This window comes from Vipera ursinii (genome assembly GCF_947247035.1).
Source record: "Vipera ursinii genome assembly, chromosome: 8".
NCBI lineage: Eukaryota > Metazoa > Chordata > Lepidosauria > Squamata > Viperidae > Vipera > Vipera ursinii.
The window spans coordinates 9,596,691-9,619,585 of NC_139519.1; the positions used below are offsets into that span (position 1 = coordinate 9,596,691).

At 40.5% G+C, this 22,895-nt stretch overlaps 1 protein-coding gene across 2 annotated transcripts; it reads left to right on the forward strand.

Moving 5' to 3' along the window:
• The first annotated feature begins 2,355 nt into the window (after positions 1 to 2,355).
• On the forward strand, positions 2,356 to 21,597 carry CHMP7 (charged multivesicular body protein 7). 2 transcript variants are annotated; one of them, XM_083368518.1, is made up of 10 exons: positions 2,356 to 2,901; positions 4,655 to 4,829; positions 11,070 to 11,255; positions 14,055 to 14,188; positions 14,664 to 14,712; positions 15,164 to 15,283; positions 15,635 to 15,733; positions 16,526 to 16,586; positions 18,234 to 18,410; positions 19,979 to 21,597. In XM_083368518.1, the coding sequence occupies exons 1-10, from the start codon at positions 2,612 to 2,614 to the stop codon at positions 20,041 to 20,043; spliced, it is 1,356 nt and encodes a 451-aa protein (XP_083224644.1). In that variant the 5' UTR covers positions 2,356 to 2,611; the 3' UTR covers positions 20,044 to 21,597. The 2 variants fall into 2 exon arrangements, with proteins under 2 accessions (XP_083224644.1, XP_083224643.1); XM_083368517.1 differs by having other exon boundaries at positions 2,358 to 2,901; positions 18,231 to 18,410.
• Positions 21,598 to 22,895: the final 1,298 nt, after the last annotated feature.

The following is a 22,895-nucleotide window of genomic DNA, read 5'->3' on the forward strand; positions in this document are numbered from 1 at the left end:
CATTTATTAGTTTATCTCTGTAGGCTTTAGCAAACAAGGTGCTACAAAAGAATAGATATAGGATTGTTTGGAACATTTATGAAAACTGCTTTGACAGGCCAGCCCAGCCCATAAAAATGTTAAGAGACATTATGGATTAATCAGATCTGTTTGCTTTGGTTCCAGGAGGGAAAGTGTGAAACTAGGCTGAAGCAAAAATCAAACAAAAGCCCAGCCTGAATACATAGGGCCCCCTCCTCAAATCCCATCAGTGACTTGGGGGATAAAAGGGGTCCTGAAGCCCACCCACTCTTTAAGAGACTGCTTTGGATTCAGACTTGGCTGTCTCCTGTGCCTGCCAGCCTAGGGGAGAAAGATGTGGGTAAGCTGTGGATGAGTGAGTGGGAAAGAGCAATTGGAACAAGTAAAGTTTTGCAGCTTTTTAAAATTCACTGGGTTATGCCTCAGTGATGATTTGAAATTGAACTGATTGTGGCTGTTGCTCAGGGCTGTGAATGTGTGACATAAACTGAATCTAGACGTGTGGGAAGTCAGCCCCCAGAGAAGGAAATATTAAAAGTTGGAATTGATTGTTTGAACTTTTTAGTCCCACCCAGTCTGCCATTACCACCACATCCATGCCCACCCAATGGGCCACGCCCACCCAATGGACCACGCCCACCCGGCACCCAACGATACATAAGTGGGTTTTGGGTTGCAGTTTGGGCACTCGGTCTCTAAAAGGTTTGCCGTCACTGGACTAGAGCAATTAAAAAGGATTATTTAGGCAACCAAGCCCCTCCCTCTTTGATCAGGGCAAAAAGTTTAAAACGGCTTCGTTATGATCAAGCATTCATATAAAAACATAGGAATCAGGGATATAAGTAAATGTTCCCCAGCACATGCGTGCTAGTCGTTTCCGACTCTAGGGGCTGGTGCTCATCTCCGTTTCAAAGCCGAAGAGCCAGCGCTTGTCCGAGGACGTCTCCGTGGTCATGTGGCCGGCATGACTAGACGCCAAAGGCGCACGGAACGCTGTTACCTTCCCACCGTAGTGGTCCCTATTTTTCTACTTGCATTTTTACGTGCTTTAGAACTGCTAGGTTGGCAGAAGCTGGGACGAGTAACAGGCGCTCACTCTGTTACGCGGCACTCGGGATTCGACCCACCAAACTGCCAACCTTCAGATCGACAAGCTCAGCGTCCTAACCCACTGAGCCACCGCATCCCTTCTATCAGGGATATAGGATCCTCTTAATTGACCAGGATAATATTTGACGTCACTTGTTAACTGCAGAAGCTCTGAATTTAGACACCCCCCTGGTAAGATCAGCATTGCAGAAGTCTTACAGTGAAAGCTTCCATCCAGAGATACTATGGATGTGTAAAATTCAATTTTATTACTGATTACAGCTGTTAGTATAGCACCTAACCAAGTTATTTGGCAAGAAAAAAAAATCAGAAACTGAATCCTGCCTTCGATCCCTGTGCTGCATATACCGTATGAGTTTAGAGGAAGCCGAAAAGTTCACTCACCTCAGTGACCTTGAGAAGCCAAGAACTATAGAAAGGACACTCTCCATAATGCCAGGCTGGGAGCCTGCTCCCCTTGGTGCTTCTGTGACCGTTTCTAGATCAGAAGCCCTCGTCTTTTGCCTTTTGATCTTGAATGTTTCTGCTTTCACGTTTCACTTTCGTAGTGAAAGTTCAGCGGGGACTGTTGCAGAAAGTTTGAATTCCATTTTCTGTTTTCATTTTGTTTGGTTTGGGCTTTAAGATTGAAGTGGGAACTGAGAGCACCTAGGTGTCTGTCTTGCAGGTAAAATGGAATTGCAGTCTCAAACTGGGATTTCCAAGGCATCCCCTCCGATTCTTAACTGAATAAACCATGGTTAGGTGTGACCAAGAGGTCTTGGAAATCCCGCTTTTATCAAGCTGTAGGATGGGGGAACGGAAGGAAAATGCTCCCTAGAGGCCTCTCATAAAAAAAGGGGGGGCAAAGAAATTAGATCAAAGACAGTTTGCCGTGTCTTAAACTGCAGATAAGTGATCTATATTGCAGGATTGTTGTTGTGTGGCATTTTTTTCATTGCCACAGCCTGCAATAGGTGCATAAGGTACATGTCAAATGTTAATCTTTCTTTTTTTTTCTTTAAAAAATTCACAGGATTTAGATGAAGTAACAGTGTAACAGAGTAGAAGGGGTCCTTGGAGGTCTTCTAGTCCAACCCCCTGCTGAAGTAGGAGACCATTCCGGACAAATGGCTATTCTGTCTTTTTTTTAAAAAAAAAAAAACCTTCAGTGATGGAACACCCACAACTTTCTGTATTGCTCTCAGCTTTGAAAGCAGAATTACACAGGTTCAGCCTGGGCAAAGCGTAGGTGTTTATCTTGACTTCTTCGTAGCTCTATGTGGGCGCCCATTCTCAATTGGCGCCCATTCTCAATTGCCTTCCATTGTGTTTTTAAAACGCGGGGCATTTGAAACCTCTGCCCTTTTCTATCTCTGTGCTCCGAGTGACGTAGGGAGTTTGTTTTTTTTTGTCTCCACGCGCGTGCGCTTTTCGCTGTAGGAGAACGCCCGCTTAGGCAAAGGGTAGCTAGGCCGCGAGGAGCCGGGGGCTGGCGTAGATGTCTTCGCCGGAGGAGGCGCGCGTTGCGCCGGCCCCGGAAAGGGACTTGCCGGTAGAGTGGGAAACGGATGAAGAACGTATGGCATTTCTATTTTCGGCTTTCAAGCAGAGCCGGGAGGTTAACGCCACCGAGTGGGACAGCAAGATGGGCTTTTGGAGTGAGCTGGTGTTGAAATGGGGCAGGCAGAAAGGAGGGATCCGCACCTGCCTGAGGGAGCTCCAGCAGGCTTTCGAGCGCCGGGGGAGCGTCCCTCTCGGCCTGGGCACCGTCCTCCGCGAGCTGCTCAGGTGAGACCGGCGGGGCCGCTCACTTTCGGGGTGGGGGAGGGGGGGCGAGAGTGCCTCTGAGCGCGTGCTGATGGCCTCGCGCAGCTTCACTCGAACACCTGCTTTTTCCAGGAAGGGAAGAAGGGGGAGGCCCTATTTAATCTCAACTCCTTATAAGATATAACCTTTATTTCTTAAAATGTGTTTGAAAGACTCCTGGGGGGTCTCTCTCTCTCTCTCCCCTCCCCCCCCCTGCCAAGCTCGCTTGGGGTCCCTGAAAAAAAATATTATTTGCCAAATATTGAAGATGTTTGTAAAAATGTAAACCGTGGTCACTCTTCTATTTTTTTTCCTCGTGAAAAATGTTTTATTTATGTTAATATCTAATACGTTTAATTTTTTTGTACATGTTCTGCAAATGCATATCCGTTTTTAGTTTAGTAAATATCAATAAATAGAAGCCATACCGATAAAAAAAACTTTTAAAATTAAAATTAAAAATGTAATTTTTAAAAGAATTTCCGAGTGCAAAAAGTTTAAGAAACAATGGGTTACAAGTACACAGACATAAGTATAATCTGTTATCATATATAAATATAACTGTACATACGCACAAACACTCAAATCTCTCTCTCTCTCTTATAAATATCTTATGTATATATTTAAATCTACCTTTATTTGCTCAGTGATTTAAAAGTGTTACCTGGTGGAATTCCCCCTTTTGTTCTTGGCAATTTCCACTCACACTCTTACTATCCATTTTACATAAAGATCACCTGTAGTTTTATATGTGTGGTTAAGAATTTCTTTCATCAAATAATAACTAAATTCAGCTTTGTTTGTCTTTGTAAGTGTATTTAATATTTGAAGAATTTGCCAAACTTTGCTTTTTGTTGAAAGAAGGGTTACAAATTGAGTGGCAACATAATTTATCTCCCATTGGATTCTTTGTTTCTTTTTCTCTGCTAACTTTGATTATTACTCAATGTTCTGATAAATGTCCTGTATAATATGCTGTATTGGGGGCCTAATGTAAGAATTTTAAACTAATCCAAACTATGCTACTGTATTTTATTTGAAGTGTTATTACACTAATGGTCCAAACACATTATTATATGTTAAATACAACACAAGTGAGCTTCTTAAAAACCACACAGTAAACGAATATAGAAGACCAGCAGTTTAATTATTTAAAAAGTTTTAAAAATTGCTTAAAGAAAATGGGGATTAAAAAAATGTTAAGAGAAGGAGGTCAGTGTTTCAAAACAGCTTCAACAGGAATACAAGAGTTCCATATGTTGAAAAAGAAAATTAATCAACTCTGAGTCAGTATTCAGAAAATATAATATCCCCAAATCATGTAGGGTATTTGCTTGGGCCACTGCTTTGCATTAGGGAAGTTGAAAAGGAAAAATAAAAATCCAGGCAAATTATCTTCGATGCTCCACTTTCACATTGAAGACAGTGAAACGTGTGCACTACATTAAACCATTTCTTTCTACATCTTTCAGATTCCCATATATATTAAGGAAAATACAAATTCATTGCTGATGTTTTGGTTAGAAACATGGATTCCTACAATTAGTTTTTTTTCTTACTGCAGCCTCATATGTTCTGTTTCAATCCCTCCTCTCTAACAGCAGTGGCCTAATCTTTTTAAGCCATAGTGTAGCTTTTCAAACGGCCATATAGTAAACCACCCTGGTTATCTTTTTGCAGATAGTGTTGAAGTATTTATTTTGGCTTCTTTGAAACTTTTCATTGATTTCTTTAGACGGGGCAAACTGCAAAGAGAGTCTGACTACATGGCTAGTGTAGACAGCAGCTGGATCTCCTGGGGTGTGGGAGTCTTCATTCTGAAACCCCTGAAGTGGACCTTGTCTAGCGTATTAGGTGACAGCAAAATGCCGGAGGAAGAGGAAGCCCTGATTTACGTGGAGATTCTTCAGGTAATGTTGGTGACTCACATTTTGCAGGTCAGATATTATAAATACATTGGGAAGGCAGATTTTTTTTTCTTGGTGCTTTGGTAAGATTTCTTTCCTGTTCAAAAAAAAGCCTCCCTCTCCCACTTTTCCATTGCTGCACCCTGTTCCTGAATTCCTCCCTGGAGGGACTTGCCTGCCATCTAACACCAAGCTGTTTTTGGGAGCCAACTAATTAAGGGACGCGGAAGCTCAGTGGGTTAGGACGCTGAGCTTGTCGATCAGAAGATCTGCAGTTTGGCGGGTCGAATCCCGAGTGCCGCGTAACAGAGTGAGCACCTGTTACTCGTCCCAGCTTCTGCCAGCCTAGCAGTTCGAAAGCATGTAAAAAATGCAAGTAGAAAAATAGGGACCACTACGGTGGGAAGGTAACAGCGTTCCGTGCGCCTTTGGCGTCTAGTCATGCCGGCCACATGACCACGGAGACGTCCTCGGACAAGCACTGGCTCTTCGGCTTTTAAACAGAGATGAGCACCGGCCCCTAGAGTCGGAAACAACTAGCACGCATGTGCGGGGGAACCTTTACCTAATTTAAATAAGAGTTTCCCAACAATTATTTTTTAAAAAAAACAGTCATATTGATAAAATTTTGTTGATATTTATTGTGATTGCCATGCTGTATTTTTGTATTACTGTGTTTTTGCAACTATGGATTCTCTCAATGCCCTACTTTTAGCTGTTTGTATATTGTTTGATATTTATATACTGTCTGTTTGAACTAGGCTGCAAACAGTTCAGAGAAATGCAATTAAGACAGTCTTAAGTGTACAATAAGATCCATTCAAGGTACACATGGCTGATGCACACAGGCAAGCTATACTACAAACACAGCCTCTTTTGTGGGTTTGTTTTTTTAATACATGTCTCAAGGATAAAGTGTCTTAAAAATTCATATATTCATTTGGGGTTTCCAGTGGCATGTTACTTTATATTTTATGTAAACAGAGGGAAACTCAACTCATTTCCTGTTGTCAGTTCTGCTGTTGCAAAGTCTAACGAGGTTCTCTCAAGGACACTTTTTACTCACTAAGTTATACTTGTAGATAGGCACAAAGTTGAAGTGGGCTGTCAGAATGCTCTGTAACTGAACAGAAGAGTTAACATGCCAGAATCATCTCTCTCCAATTTTGCATAGTTTTGCAAAAACAAAAACAAAAACATTTTGTTTTTCATTATTGCAGTGAGAATGTATTTCTTTGCATTTCATTCTAAGCAGCTAGGTGTGCCCTTATTGTGCCTTCTAAAGACACTGGGCATTCTGTGTCTATTGACATGAACATTCCTTTTCCATTGCTCATTACATGGTTCTTATCCCTTCTTGCCCCAACCTGTTATGAGATGTGGGATTCCCTCTTACTTTTGGCATGAGGAATGAAGCTGGCCTGATTGAAAACAGAGAGCCTGAGACAGGACAGGACAATTATCAAAGCATTGTGCCAGAGCCTTCCACACCTAAGGCGGAGAAATAACAAGAATTCTTTCCCTACGTAAGTGAAAGAAGAAAAAGATAAGATTTAAAAGATGAATTAAAAAACAGTGAAATTTAATTCTTAGATCCTGAATAGTTTATCTTTGCAGGTAAAGCTGCAGTAACACCAACTTCTCTCTTGAGCTTTGTCCTTGACTCCTCAACAGCTAGTTCTTGAATAGGTGTTTAAATTCCTAGAGAGATTCATTCCCATGCCTTGAGTTAAACAATGACATTGACAAAGAAATATATTTAATATTTCTTCACGTCGGTACTGTCTTCTATTTTGCTAATTCTATATTGACTAAGCAAAGATGCAAATTTATAGAATGTGTCTGATATTTATATAAGGTATAAGAACGCCAAGTTGTTTTTCGCCATTGAGGTGCCTATAGTTTCCGGAAGACACCTAAAGAATTTCTCACAAAACACTTGCTTGTTTGGATATGTGTTGCTGTTTTTGTTAGTCTTGAAGGCATGATTATGTCTTGTGAGTCTGATACATGAGCCCATTACATAAGCACAAGGCTAGCTAATAAAGTTATGCAGAGTAGGTATGCTTCAGGTCCCCATGGTCAGACAATGCCATCTACTGGAGACATGTCTTCTCTGTCAGGGCAGGCTCTCTGGAGTCCCCCAGAGATCCACATGGCTACCACCTTGATGACATACTGAAAGGCACTGAAAGCATCCGTCTCTTCCAGGGGTCCCCAACCCCTGGTCTATTGACCAGTCCCGGGCCGTGGCATGCTAGCAACTGGGCCGCGCAAACAAAGCCCCATCCGTGAGATGCAGGCAGCACAAAAAAACCACTCACCCTCCAGTCCACGGGAAAACCTCTCTGCACGGAGCCGGTCCCTGGTGCCCAAAAGGTTGGGGACCTCTGTTTTATTCCCAGGTCTTGGAGTGTTGTTGTTGTTGTTAGCTGCAAAGTTGTGTCCGACCCATCGCAACCCCATGGACAACATTCCTCCAGGCCTTCCTGTCCTCTACCATCTTCTGGAGTCCATTTAGGCTCATGCCTCCTGCTTCAGTGACTCCATCCAGCCACCTCGTTCTCTGTCGTCCTTTTCTTCTATTGCCCTCAATCTTGGTCTTGGAATAGGGTACTGTTATGTCTCTTTCAGTTTTGTTCTATGTCTGTGTTTCTATCTAGAAACATACCATCTGCTTCCTCCTCCTCCTCCTCCACTTTGGATGTTAAGGGAGATGCGAAGTTCTGGCTCTTGCTCTTCTGGTATCCTCACCACTTGTTATTTGATGTTGTTGAAGTGTGTCTTTTATTGTTCTGGCTTTTTATAACGTAAATTGCCCAGGGTTGTTTGGTAAGAAATAATGGTTCTTTAGAGTATGGGTTAATTGCTGCAATTTATAAACCACGCCTTAAGGCTTAGCGGTATATGTGAACCTAATTGGCACAACTTATGTGAGTATGTAGTCTGCATTAATTTTGTGTAAAAACTCTATAACTAAGGACCAATAGGAAGAAAGCATGTTTTTTTTAAAAAAACATACTGATGTACTTTTCTATACTCTACCCCTAATTTAATGAGGTGCTACAGTACCGCTGCCTAGCTTGAAGCTAAACTAGTCAGTATACAAAAAATGACTACTGTGTGGGAAAAAAGTTAATCTCTCGCCTTAGGGTTCAAAAACATTTTACTGTCAAATGAACAAACAAACAAAACCTCTGTAAACATTTCTGACTGTATCGGTTTCAGAAATAAATTTTAACACTGTAAATAACCTGTGTGCTAAAGTGTGTCTTTTATTGTTCTGGCTTTTTATAACGTAAATTGCCCAGGGTTGTTTGGTAGGAAATAATGGTTCTTTAGAGTATGGGTTAATTGCTGCAATTTATAAACCACGCCTTAAGGCTTAGCGGTATATGTGAACCTAATTGGCACAACTTATGTGAGTATGTAGTCTGCATTAATTTTGTGTAAAAACTATAACTAAGGACCAATAGGTAGAAAGCATTTTTTAAAAAAAAACATACTGATGTAGTTTTCTATACTCTACCCCTAATTTAATGAGGTGCTACAGTACTGCTGCCTAGCTTGAAGCTAACCTAGTCAGTATACAAAAAAATGACTACTGTGTGGGAAAAAAGTTAATCTCTCGCCTTAGGGTTCAAAAACATTTTACTGTCAAATGAACAAAACCTCTGTAAACATTTCTGACTGTATCGGTTTCAGAAATAAATTTAACACTGTAAATAACCTGTGTGCTAAAGTATATAAGGTCCCGTAGCCTAGATAGAATAACAAAATAACAAGAGTTAGAAGGGATCTTGGAGGTCGTCTAGCTCAGCCCACTGTTCAAGCAAGAAATCCTCTACCATTTCAAACAAATGGTTGTCCAATCTCTTGTTAAAAACCTCCAGTATTGGAGCACCCACAATTTCTGGAGGCAAGCTGTTCGCACTGATTAATTGTTCTAATTGTCAGGAAATTTCTCCTTAGAAATTATGACTTAATTTATGATGATTTATACTCCACAGGGAGGCCTAATATGTGTTAGGGAGTGCTGTTATATGAAAGGAGAGACCGTGCACCCAGGGCTTCATCTATCTTTCTTCTTGATGGTTTGGTATTTTTATTATTTAGGATATGAGGATATCATGCTGTCTCACAACCGATTGTGCTGGTTATCTTTTTGACAGAGGTGCCTTTCTTCATAGCCTTGGGGAAATATACTGACATCAATGCAGAAAGCTGCTTTTCTAAAAAAATAATAACAATTTGTACCAAGCAACATAAGAAGAAAAGCTGAGCTGAGCAAAAGAAACCAGTTTGCAGCAGTCGTAGTTTATTACGAAACTGTTTGGATTCCTATTTTTTAATACTCATTGCATTTCGTGAGCAATGTGAGACAATTATTTTTTTTTGAGAAATAGATTAAACCATGCAAATGCAGCTCCTTCCAAGGCTTTCACTCATCCCCCTCCCCCAAGATACTTTCAGTCTGAGTCAGTGCTTTCTTGCACAAATATACAGCACAAATGTCATGCAAATATATATATCCTGCTAACAAGATTTCTGTAGGATTATACTATCACAGTTAAATGTTCAAAAGGCATATTTTGAAAAAGGCAACTTTAGTGCCTGTGAATAATGCTTATCTAGAATGCACAGATGCATAGAACTAGCATATTAGTTTTACATTGTTTGGTTTGAGAATTAGGAGAAATTTTTCAGAAGAGCAGTAGAGATGACATATCAATCAAAATAGAGCTGGAAGGGACCATGGCCATAGACCTTATACCATTTCATATAGATGACTGTCCAGTCTTCTCTTAAAAATCTCCAGTGATGAAGCACCTACAACTTCTGAAGGCAAGCTGTTCCACTGGTTAATTGTCCTCATTGTTAGGACGTTTCTCTTTAATTCCAGGTTGCTTCTCTCCTTGATTAGTTTCCATCCATTGTTTCTTGTCTTGCCTTCTGGGGCTTTGGAAAATAAGTTGACCACCTCTTCTTTGTGGCAGCCCCTCAAATACTGGAATGCTGACAGTGAGAACAATTTGTCAGTGGAACCATTTGCCTCCAGAAGTTGTAGGTGCTCCAACAATGGAGGTTTTTAAGAAGAGATTGGACAACCATTTGTCTGAAATGGTGCATGGTTTCCTGCCTGAGCAGGGGTTTGGGCTAGAAGACCTCCAAGTCCCTTCCAACTATGTTATTCTGTTCAGTTTAAGGATGTATAGATATTGACATAAAGGGATCCTTGGGAAAGATGAGGTTCTGTAAAATGCCACCATTAAGCAGATCTATTTAAAGGAGGGAAATATTTAACTTTCAAACACTGATGTTTTTGACAGACATATATTTGTTTCAGACATAACTAGTTTTTTTATTCATGAAACATTCACCGTATGATCTTCCAGCAAGATTTGTCTCCAAGAAATTACTTACATGAAGTAAAAAGTGTAAGAGCAGCACTTAAAAAAACCAAGTGGTTCTTTCTTTTTCTTCATCCTAATAATCTTTAAAAGAATAAAGATAAATACACAAGCAATTGGTTCTTATAGTCCTTTAACTGATCAGCTGGAATAACAATAATTTAAGAATAGGATCCAAGTCAAGATCGTGCAGCCTTGAAGAATTCATGGTACATTCCTCTGCTGTGATCCAATATAATATAGTACATGAACAGGTAAAAATTTATAGAAACGAGTGACAGAATATTTGCTGTAAAAAAATTATTTCCTTTGAGTCAGGTTTGACTCCTGGTGATTGTCTAGGCTATTTCCATCTTGCCAAAGTTTTTCAGAAGTAATTTGTCATTGCCTCTTAGGACAGAGAGACAGTGATTGGCCCCAAAGTCACCCAGCAGGACAACATCTGGAACTACTGATGTTCCAGTTACTAATGTGGAGCTTCTGCATTAAATTGACTCTCAAAAAGAATTATATCTCAGTTATTTTATATAATGTTATTTTTTCCCCTCTTGTGGCATGGATCATGTTCTGTTTTTTCACCTTGTTAAGTGCAAGTTAGCTATTGGAAACAGATAATTTAAGAACTGTCATACAATAATCACCGTTTACTCTTTTCAGCAGATATTCAGTATACAAGCCACATAGAGCAAGTCTGATGATCTGTATTGTATTATGCCTTCCATTGTGATAGTTGTAAGATGCCATCACCTGCAATGATGTCTTGTCTATTTTCTTTTTTTCTTTTTAGCCACAGTTGGATACTAGGTATTTGTTTGTCTTTGCATTTTTTTAGGAGAAGGCAGAAGAAGTCTATAATCTCTACCAGAATTCCGCACTTTCATCCCATCCTGTTGTTGGTCTGTCTGAGCTGCGTTCCCTATGCACCAGCACCTGTCCGGATGAACGAACATTTTGTCTGGTGCTGCTCCAATTGCAGAAGGAAAAAAGAGTCACTGTGCTGGAACAGAATGGTAATAAGGTATGGCGTGCAACTGGCTGCTTCAGGCAGTATCCTATCTCTCTCTATATATATAAAAAATCACAGAAAATAAAAAAAAATCATAGGGCTGGAAGGGACCCAGTGGTCTTCTAGTCCAACTCCTTGCTCAAGACAGGAGATCTTATACCATTCCAGTCAAATGGTTATCCAGTCTATTTTTGAAAGCCTCCAGTGATGAAGCACCCACAACCCCAGGAGGCAAGCTATTCTGCTGATTCATTGCTCTCACTGTCAGGAAATTGCTCCTTATTTCTAGGTTGGTTTTTGTCTTTAACAAACTTCCACCATTACTGCCCTCTGGTGCCCTAGACTCGAGAATAAGTTAATCCCCTCTTCTTTGTGACTGCCCCTTAAGTACTGGAAGACAGCTATTATGTCCCCCCCCCACCCCCCAAAAAACAATCCTTCTCTTTAACAGTCTAGACATTCCTAGCTCCCTCAACCATTTGTCATACAATTTAGTCTCCAGACCCTTTATCATCTTTGTTGCTCTCTCTGCACACTTTCAATAAACCAATAATACAATCAACCTATCAGTACCCAATGGGCTGTACTTACTCTGCAGAAAGCATGTCACTTCTAACCTTAAAATTCAAAGGGGCGGTAAAAGTTTGTTCGCTTGATTATGTGCTATTAAGTCAGTGTTGACTCTTTATATTTTTATCAAGATGATTTGTCCCCACTGCAGTCCTTCAGGGGTTTCTGTGATGCATTTGTCACAGCTGTAATTTAATCCAGCGTTTCCCAACCTTAGGAACTTGAAGATGCGTGGACTTCAACTCCCAGAATTCCCCAGCCAGCATAGCTGGCTGGGGAATTCTGGGAGTTGAAGTCCACGCATCTTCAAGTTCCTAAGGTTGGGAAACGCTGATTTAATCTATTCGTCCTTTTTTTTTTCTTCCTGAATTTGAAGAGCCCAATTAATGAAATAGTGTCATTAGGTTTTAGTGGTATTGTATTGTAAATAGAGATAGAAGACTGTTGGCTAAAGTCATGTTTTGTACCCATACCCGACTACAGGAAAATGTGGTTGCAATATATGGAAATTAGAGGCATTTTTTTCCATGATCATGATATCATATTCTTGAACAAGGTCAGCGTGTTCCAAAATAAACCAATGCAGCTGAAGTCATATTTTGCCTCTAATCTCAAAATCTGCCTAGGCTGGTGTATTTCTCCCTTCTGTTCTGAAGGACACAATTCCTGAAATACAACTTGCCTCTTTGTTGTGCTAATAAATGTGTTCATTGGGGATGTGGGAAAGGAGACAGAGAGTCTTCCTTGCAGCATGGAAAAAGAGTCAACTGGTAAAGCCATTTTAGTTATTAATTTGGATGGATTGTAGGACAATAATATTTAGATTTGGGAGGTTATGAAGAACACAGTTTGAACATAACAATATTCACCCCAGTAATTTTGCAATAGCTATATAAAAGATAGTTTAATAACTACTTAACTGCAGGGCTTTTAATACAACTATATTCACAGAAAAATTAGGGAGCATGCTGGACATTTCTGTCCTCACTTCAAGAGTCTCGGTCTCCCTGCTCCTCTTTACTAAATGTTTTGCTCCATGTCTGTCACTGTTCCTCACAAGAACTTTTCCTTGTTCCCTGCAAAGACAAGATGATGTTTGGTCTTTAAGCTAAAGATATATTGCAGAATAATGTAATTATCCCATAGCTTGTAAGTTACAAATGCAAAATACTTCTTGGTGCATTTGATAGAACAATTTTTAAGACTACATGGTTCCTTCAAGTTCATGTATTTACATATTACACACACACACACACACACACACACACACACACACACTTCCATCCTATAATTTAAGTGTTTTCGTTGATGTAGGAGAGCCAGTTTAGTGAGGTAATTAAGACGCCATGGTAGAAATGAGAAAACTCTTTAAGTTCTCGTCCTGCCTTAGGCATGAAACCAGCTGGATGACGTAGGGCTGAGAGAGGATGACTACTTCAGTGAAGAAGGCAGCAGTGACAAAACCACTTCTAATAAATTGAATAAATAAATACAACATTTGCAAAGAAAACTGCAGGGATTAGTCTAGATCAGGGGTGTCAAACTGCCAGCCCCTGGGCGGCATGTGTCATCTGGAAGCCACGCCCATCCCATTGCCGGCAGTGGCAAAACCGTCCTGATACATTGCGTGACATCGCATGATGTCGCAAATTTGACATGTCTGGTCTAGATAGTCATCGGGAGCCAAGGCTAACTGAACCCACTCATCCAGTTGTACAAATCCATAGAGGGAAGCAAAATAATATTGAAATCTTGGATAAAACTAACCGTGTGAGCAATTGGTTTCTAAAAGATAAATTAGGAACAATAAAGGTAAAGGTTTCCCCTGTCCAGTTGTGTCCAACTTTAGGGGGTAGTGCTCATTTCTGCCTCTTAGCTGAGGGCATTGTGCAAAGACATTTCCGTGGTCATGTGGCTGGCATGACTATGTGCTGAGGCCTGTGGAATGCTGTTATTTTCCCACCAAAGTGGTACCTATTCATCTACTTGCATTGGCATGCTTTCAAACTGCTAGGTTGTTAGGAGCTGGAGCAAGGAACGGGAACTTACACTGTTGCGCAGCGCCCAAATCTCGAACCTGGGCTATCAGCTTTCCAGCTGAGAAGCTCAGCGTCTTTCAACACTGAGCCACCGCATCCCCTTTAGGAACAATAATACATCCGACTAGTATTGTTGAAAGACTATTCTTGATGATACCATGAGTCTCATAGTTTAATATCAAATGGTGACATTGTCTTTCAGATAATGAAATTCGCCCGAGGGCTTCATGCAAAAGTCTCTCCGATGAATGATGTAGACATTGGGGTTTATCAGTTGATGCAGAGTGAACAGCTGTTGTCACAGAAAGTGGAATCTCTGGCGCAGGAAGCAGAGAGGTAATGTGGGGTGTGTGTCATTCATCTTTGTAAAAACAGAGAAGAAAAATCTGATTCTGAAAGAGGGCAAAATTATGGTAGTTCGCTGGGCTTATTAAAGCAGTTTAGTTGATAATTAAATAATACACACAGTCATGCAAAAAAAAAAAAGAATTGTATTTGTAATTGTCTTAGCTATAGTGTAGCGGTCCTCAAACGTTTGGGCACTAAGGACCGGTTCCTTGGAGAGAGATTTGAGAGAGATTTTTCCGCAGACCGGAGGGGGCGTGGCTTCGTCTGCTGCCTGCATCCCGCGGATGGGGCTTCGCTTGTTTGTGTGGATTGGTTTCTGGCATTCCGTGCCCTGGTCTCGGTCCACGGGCCAGGGGTTGGGGACCCCTCCTATAATGAGCTGGGTGAAAGGTACAGAGAGAATAATGGGATTGTAGCTATTCCTAATCCAAAGCATGGACAAGCGTATCTCTTCCTTTTTCAGATGTAAAGAGGAGGCTCGGAGGGCCTGTAAAGCTGGGAAGAAGCAACTGGTAGGTACTGGTGGAAGTCAGGTCCATGGTGTCCCAATTGGTATGTTCATCTCCGAACTGCCCTGTTGCAGATTTCCAAAATTGTGGTCATTGACTTTTTTAGAATCTGTTCAGACAGTGGGTGAGTTCAGGTGTTATTATACAGATGTGCACAGATCTTTTGCCAGGCTTACCTGGTAGATCCAATGGAAATACGGTTAAATAAACTAATTCTACTTTACTGCAAAGCTCCGTTAAAGAATCTGGCAAATGTGAAGTTACATTTCTCTCACTGTCACGTTTCCAGCCCCATAACTTAGGGAGGGTCCCTCCCGAGCCTCTTGTCCTGCCTGCTGTGAAGCTGTGGACTATACTATCTCTTAATTGACTAACCCGGCAACGCTTTGCCCAGTCCCAATTTCCTGTTTTTTTTTCTAGCTTTTGAATAAAGTCTGCTTTTTTCTGTTCTTAGGCTCTGAGATCTTTGAAGTCCAGAAAAAGAGTGGAAAGGCGCATTTCAGAGCTTCATTCCAAGCTGGACGTGGTACAAGGCATCCTAGATCGCATATATGCCTCTCAGACAGATCAAATGGTATTTGTTTGTAGCCTGGCATTTATTTTTTTTGGCGTTGTATACTTGCATATTTTTTCTTTCTGGAGCACTGTGAACTGTTCCACTGAGGATCTCACTTTGACTGTCCCAAGCAAGGAATAAGTCTCTTCTCCTCCTCTCCTTTTACAATATATGTATTAGATTTTGCATCTCAGCAGGCTAATTAATCCACGTTGGCTCGTTGTATGGCACAGTGCTGTGTTGTGAGTTATACTGTTCAATCTTTAGCTTAACCCACCTTGGAATTGCTGTAAAGGAAGTTCTAAAATCTGCAGTCGTCTGCTCGAGATACTATAGAAAAATAAGCTTGATTTCTCTCTTGCCCAAAAGGTATTTAATGCTTATCAGGCTGGGCTAGGAGCTCTGAAGTTATCTATGAAAGATGTGACTGTGGAAAAGGCAGAAAGCCTAGTGGATCAGATTCAAGAGGTATGTAAGAAGCAGGTACTGCTCATACATAGGAGACATACATGGGTGGACTTAAAAACATCATATAGTAACATAGAAAACTGATAGCAGATGAAAATCCTAGCAGTCCATCAAGTCTGCCCTTTGCAGGTTTTTTTAATGTATGTATGTATGTATATGTCCCGTGTTTGGGGCCTAAGCAAGTGCATTCTAAATACTTAACAAACATTTAACACATATCTCCCTTGCTTCTCAGCTAACAAAGAGAGAGAGAGAGCCTGTGGCCTAGGGGTTAAAGCAACTGCTTAAGATGCAGTCGGCCCAGGTTCGAATCTCAGAAGGGTATGGCTGACTGAGGAGAACAAATAAGTTTTAATGATCATATCTGTCTCCCTTTATTCTTTGTTAGCAAGCCCCCCCCCAAAAAAATTATATTTATATATATTTATATACATATTTAATTAATTAATTTTTGTCGTCTGGTGGACATTTGTTTATCTCAAGTATGTTCAAACTCAGCTGCTGACGACTGATCCACTACCTCTTGCTGGAAGTTGGTTCCCAGCTTCCGCTGCTCTTTCGGTGAAGAAAGACTTTCTAGCATGACTCTTGAACTTCCCTCCTGTCAGTTTGAGGTTATGCCTCTGTGTTCTTGATGTTTGCTTAATACTGAAAATGTTGCCTTCTAGAACTTTATCCACACTCTTTATGTGTTTAAAGATTTCATCATGTTTCCCCCCCCCCTTTCCCTTCGGTCCTCCAGGCTGCACATTAATTGCATATCTGTAATTAAAATCTCCACTTCTCTCACAGCTCTGTGATACCCAGGATGAAGTGGCTCAGACCTTAGCAGGCGTGGCAATCAACGGCTCGGGTGAGTCAGAGCTTGCTTCATGCACTCTTCTGATTCCTTTTTCTCCATAACAAGCCACACATGGGGAATATTGTTTTCCTCAAAGTTACAATTGCTGTTTGTAGTGTTTTTCAAACTTAGCAACTTTTAAGTCTTAAAAGTTGCAAATTTGCAAATTCTTGCTCTACAGCATTTAAAACAGATTTGTTAAAGAAAGGAATCGAGTCTCCCACTAACAGATATTTTTTTATAGCTTCCACTGTAGGTCAGGGGTCTGCAACCTTGACAACTTTAAGAGTTGAGGACTTCAGCTCCCAGAATTCCTCAGCCAGCATAAGTCCACAAGTCTTAAAGTTGTCAAGGTTGCAGACCCCTACTGTAGGTTAGCGGTATATGTCCTGTTTCCAGTTGTAATGCATGAGAAATATTGAACATTGGCTAAAAATGCCTGGTCAGTTACATATTTTCCTCTTACCTAATAATTATGTCCTTTACTCTCAGGATGACGTATCACTCTCCTGCTCTCTGGAGATTACTTTTCAATATTATTTGTAAATGTCCACATGTGGTGTGGATTAAATTAAAATAATGGGTGAAATTCTTAACCTTGTTCTCCGAATAGGCATTAAGTGACAGTTTTTTGATAAGTAATTTCTTTTGTCAAATGGATCTACCTCATTATTTAAGAATGTATGGGCCTATTTTACCTCTTGTGTGCCTGCGGTGTTAATGTCTATCTCATTCCCCAGATGAGTTAGAAGTAGATGGATTTGTGGATGTGAAGTATTTATCTGGGATATTTATTCTGACTTTAAGGCTGTCTGTAACCTTTAGCCTGATTTCTAAAACCTTCTCTAAACAACCAGTTCAGACTTCTAATCAGAATAAACTTCCCTTTTCCTGAAAAGTCTGTTGGATAGGAAAGTCTGTGGGTAGAGTAAGTAGGAACAAACCAATCCACAGTTGGCAGAGTCCCACTTACTGCTTCCACACAGAATCCAGCAGTTTATCCGTAAGGGAATACCATTTTTATTAGAAAAATATTGTTTAGCTTAAATAATGTTATATTTGCTTCAATGATTGTGATTCCTCTACTTTCTGTGTTTGTTCATTACCTAATTAGTGTTCGTAATTGCTTCTGCACATGCATTAATTGCAAGAATAATGGTAGAAAAATGCTTCTATTAAATGTGAATTACATACCTCAGGACTTTTGTCTTGGATGAGTTTAGATTGTGTGGTCAAATATGGGCTTGATCATCTCTGCATGAGGAAGCCACATAAGACAATTTTGAGTGCTACTTTGTACTAAATCTGAATGTATATTGCTGATTAGATTGGTATTTCTTAGATATCCCCCCCCCCAAACTATGTGGAAGCTTAAAAATAACAACAACCAAGATTCGCACTAACAAAAGTTGTACAACTGTAAAAGAATGAGAACGCTTATTTCAGGCTCTTACCGTCATGTGGAACTTAAGGTTGTATGTTGTTCACTTTTGTACTCCGAAACTCAGCTTCCTTACTGAGTTTATCTCTTTTTACATTTTTTTTCCAGTCCTATGTGCAATTGCTTGGGAGTAAGCTCCATTGAACGTTGTTATGTTGTACTGTGAATAAATGCACATGAGACTGAGATCAGTTTATTTGTTATTTTTACCTTAGAAGCTGATACAGAGGAACTTGAAAAAGAATTGGACAGTCTTCTCATGGACTCCTCAAAATATCTGTTGGACCTGCCTTCGGTGCCACCAAAGTTGTTCCCTCCAGCTTCTGTAGTCCTTCCCAGCTTCACAGACGCTGAACTTGAAGCAGAGCTGGAGAAGCTCACTTGTTCAGATGGAGGTAAGCTGTATCTGGTACATTTCCCTTGTCTACTGTTGCCTGCAGGTAGTCCTCAACTTACAACCACAACCGAGTCCAGAATTTCCATCCCGAGGCAGTGGTTACATGACTTATGCCCAATTTTACCAGCTTTTTTTGTTGTTAAGCAAATCATCGGGGTTGTTAAGTGAATCGCAGTTGTTAAGAAGATTGACTTTGCTTGTGAAAAGCCGTCTAGGAAAATTGCCAATGGCAATCATGTGACCACCGCAGCCATTGTAAAAACATGCCAGTCTCCTGAATTTTGATCATGTGACTTGGGGGAATGCGGCTGTGGTCGTAAGTGTGAGGACCAGTGGTAACTCACGTTTTTCATTGCCTTCGTAACTTTAAATGAATGGTTGTTAGTCAAGGACTACCTGTACTTCTATAACCAAACCTCACTCTTCAGCAACTTCCTATAATATATTACAAGAGCCTTGGTGGAGCAGTGGGCTAATGCCTCCTTAAGTAACACCAGCTGCCTGCAATTAGTGCAGGTTCGCATCCCACCAGGCTCAAGGTTGACTCAGCCTTCCATCCTTCCGAGGTAGGTAAAATGAGGACCCAGATTGTTGGGGGCAATTAAGCTGACTTTGTAATAATGCCGCTTGGGCCCCCCCGAAAGCCCTAATAAGCAGGCATATACATAGAATGAAAGCTATTGCTAAGCACATTGATTTGTGCTTAGATTGTAAGCCGCCCTGAGTCTTCGGAGAAGGGCGGGATATAAATGGGATTAAAATAAAAAAAATACTCAATTTGTTAAAAGCTTTTTCTCACAGATCTTAAGGTTTTGGGACTAATGATATCATTTATTTGGGTAGATCGGTGTTTCTCAACCTTAGCAACTTTAAGATGTCTGGTCTTCCAATTCCCAGCCAGCATGTCCACATATCTTAATGTTGCTAAGGCTAAGAAACAATGGGGTAGATGTGTGCTGGGGCAAAAATCTTTTTAACAAGTTTTCTACTGCTGTTCAGGATTAAATGCATTTGAAGCTAAACTGGTCTGGTATCCTCTGTGTTTAGTTGTTCTTACCAATTCTTCTAGTTTCTTTGCCATAAGCCATTGCACTATCTCTCCGAGCATAAATAGTCTGATCACTGCAAAAGGCTTCTTAAATTTTAACACTTCACAGAGATGCGAAAATAAATAATAGCACACCACAGGATTTTATTGTTTCTTAGATGATGGTGCAAGGAAGTTTTATCCGCATACTTTTATGGAAAATGTTCATGCAGAAGAAGCCTCTGAATAGCTCTTCCATTTGCCTTTAAAAGATTCCTTTAACAAATGCAGCGATCTAGCCAATGACTGATTTTTATTTTTACAGAGCAATATAGGTACATGTGTGCATCATGCTTTATAGAATGGCAGTAAAAATAATTTCTAATCCAATTTTTAATAGATGCTGGAGGCTCTAGGAATATAAAAATGTATCAGATGATACGTATTTGTTTCTGTTCAGTCTGCAAGCGTGCTTGACCACATTTCTCTTTCTTTTTTTCTTTTTTGGGTGTGCACATGTGCGTTTACGTCGATTACAGAATTGGCACGAAAGACAGATCAGAAGGCCCCTGACCGCCAAAGCGCTCTGGAGCTGCCTCTTTAATGACTCAACATCCCCTTTGTGCTGTGAAGCTGTCTTAACTTTGCCGATCATAACTCCGAAAGCAACTTGTTGGAACACGGCTTAAAAGCTCGTTAGACTGCACTTTTCGAACAGGCAGGAAAATTCTGCCATGACAATCCAAATCCTTTCCACAGAAAATTGCTCTGTTGTCATTTTTTCCCCCCAGTGGTGCCAAATTACAGTCTCTTTGGTTGGTTTGCTCACCCATATGGCCACTCATGGCTGCGCTTTCTCTGGCAAGTTGACGTCTTGCTGATCCTAATGTTGTTTGACATGCTGAGGCTTCTTTGCCACTTCATGGAACTCCCATCTTGCAACCACTTGAAAGGCAATAAAGTCACACGCTGTCTGGCATCCTGCTGTTTTGTGCAATTGTGCAAAACATTAACTGGATGCACTAGATAAGATGCTGACTTGGATAGCAGTGAGCCGTGTTTGGCAGCAAGTAGACATATGTATTAATGATTTTTCTATATTTCTTCTTTGTATTTGCACAGTTGTGGAGAACTTAGGTCAAGGTTTTATAGGGTTTTACACAAGTAGGAAGCATCTGTCAACACAAAATTCACCTTATAAATGTCTTTTACGTCAAGACTGACATTGCCTTAAAGAATTTGCAAAGCTTTTCAACATGAGGCTGTTATTTTTTGTTGTTGCTGTTTGAAGATGATGTTTTGATGTTTAAAACATTTCCAGTTTATCTGCAAGGAGAGCCATTCACATTGCCTTCTTGTTAGGAAGAATTCTCTTTACTGCAAGTAGGAGATTTAAGCTATTCTCTTAAATCAGAAATACATGTTAGGGTTAGCATCATAAGAGGTTCTTCAGTCACGTGTGCTGGAATAATGTTTAAAGAATGGCAGAGATTTGGTTCACTGTCTCAGCGCCATGAATAATAATGGTGGACAATACTGTATCACCATTTCCTGACATCTCAAGACACTAATTTAAAATGATGAAAGAGCTATTGAATCAAATCACATTTACACCTGCCAGAGATGGCTTGCAATGATCTTCTGTCTTTTTCAGAAGACTCTGAGAAACTCCCTCTGTATGCATCAGGGCAGATGTTTATTTTTTGTTGTTTAATGACAGCATATAAGCTGGCTGCAGAAACTGAAGAAAAGCTGGTTATTATTGACTTGTGCATCGGTACCTGCTGAAATAATTGGGGTGGGGAGAAGAGATGAACAAATTTTTGCTGTTCATAAGCTCTTTTGAGAATAACTTTATGTTTTTGTTCTATGAAACTAGCTTTTGTTTAGATTGTGTGATAGGCAATTTGTCAAGGAAGACATTGGAAAAAGGGAAACGTTTGGAAAAAAGGGTAATTCCATGTCAGGGCCCTGTAAGTTCTCTAACAACATGGGTGTTTTTTTTTCCCAAGCCGATGATTCATATACCACTTGTTTAAACAAAATTCAAGAATTGTGCTTGATTGGTTTAGAAAGGAGAGGAAGGAAAAATGTCCCTCCGGCTTCTTTATTTTTTATTTATTTTCTAAACAGTGAAATAATAAAGGAGTGAAAAGACTTCTGGAGTTTAGTGCTTTTATCATTCCATATAACAATATTCAATTGACTCATTATTTCTCCTTCATCTCTTGTTTTTCTGAGTGAGAATTCCTGCTGGACCTCAAGCAAAGCCTTAATCAATGCTAGGACGCTGAGCTTGTCGATCGGAAGGTCGGCAGTTTGGCGGGTCGAATCCCGAGTGCCGCGTAACAGAGTGAGCGCCTGTTACTCGTCCCAGCTTCTGCCAACCTAGCAGTTCGAAAGCATGTAAAAATGCAAGTAGAAAAATAGGGACCACTACGGTGGGAAGGTAACAGCGTTCTGTGTGCCTTTGGCGTCTAGTCATGCCGGCCACATGACCACGGAGACGTCCTCGGACAAGCGCTGGCTCTTCAGCTTTGAAATGGAGATGAGCACCGGCCCCTAGAGTCGGAAACGACTAGCACGCATGTGCGGGGGAATCTTTACCTTACCTTTATACAGGAATTGTATTCACTTCCAAAGGTTCGCTTGCTTTGTAAAGGCATCTCATTCTCTGTGGCTCTGATCAGAATTCCTTCTTACATTTTGTCTTATTTGAGCATAGCATTGACAAGCTATTTGATCTCCACTGCACCTCCACACCAGAGGGCCCTCATTCCATTGAGTTGAGCACAGCAACATAATAGGTTCATTGCTCATTCGCTATTCATCTAGCAAAATCAATTTTGATTCGTTTCTATACTTCCTCTGAGATTAACTATGCGCACATTCCCCACATGTGATGCTGCACATAGGAATCAGATTATATTCCCATTCTCATCCCAGTGCAAATTAAACAGTTGCTGTTTTTTGGAAAAGCAGTATCAGTGCTGGATTATCTGTTCTTTGCCTTTGGCAAAATTGTTATGCTGCACCCTATTCACATTTTATATTTCAGAAAATAAATTTGATGACCTTGATAGGGCAAATTTGCAAGATTCCACATTTGGAGTATGATTTTTGCTGGTCATGGGAAGAGCAAGCACAGACAATTCCTTCCTTTGGATATATATAGGCTGACATGCTTTTAAACTTTATAAATTTAGGAGCCAACTGTTAAAAAACAGCTTTACGAGGAAGCTGAATTTGAGCTTTCTACCTATTAGCTACTTATACATGTAATCCTCAATTTATGACCAAAACGGAGCCCAAAATTTCTGTTGCTAAGTGAAACATTTGTTAAGTGAGTTTTGCCCCATTTTGCAACCTTTCTTGCCACAGTTGTTAAGTGAACCACTGTAGTTAAATTAGCAACATGGTGGTTAAGAAAATCTGGCTTCCCCATTGACTTTGCTT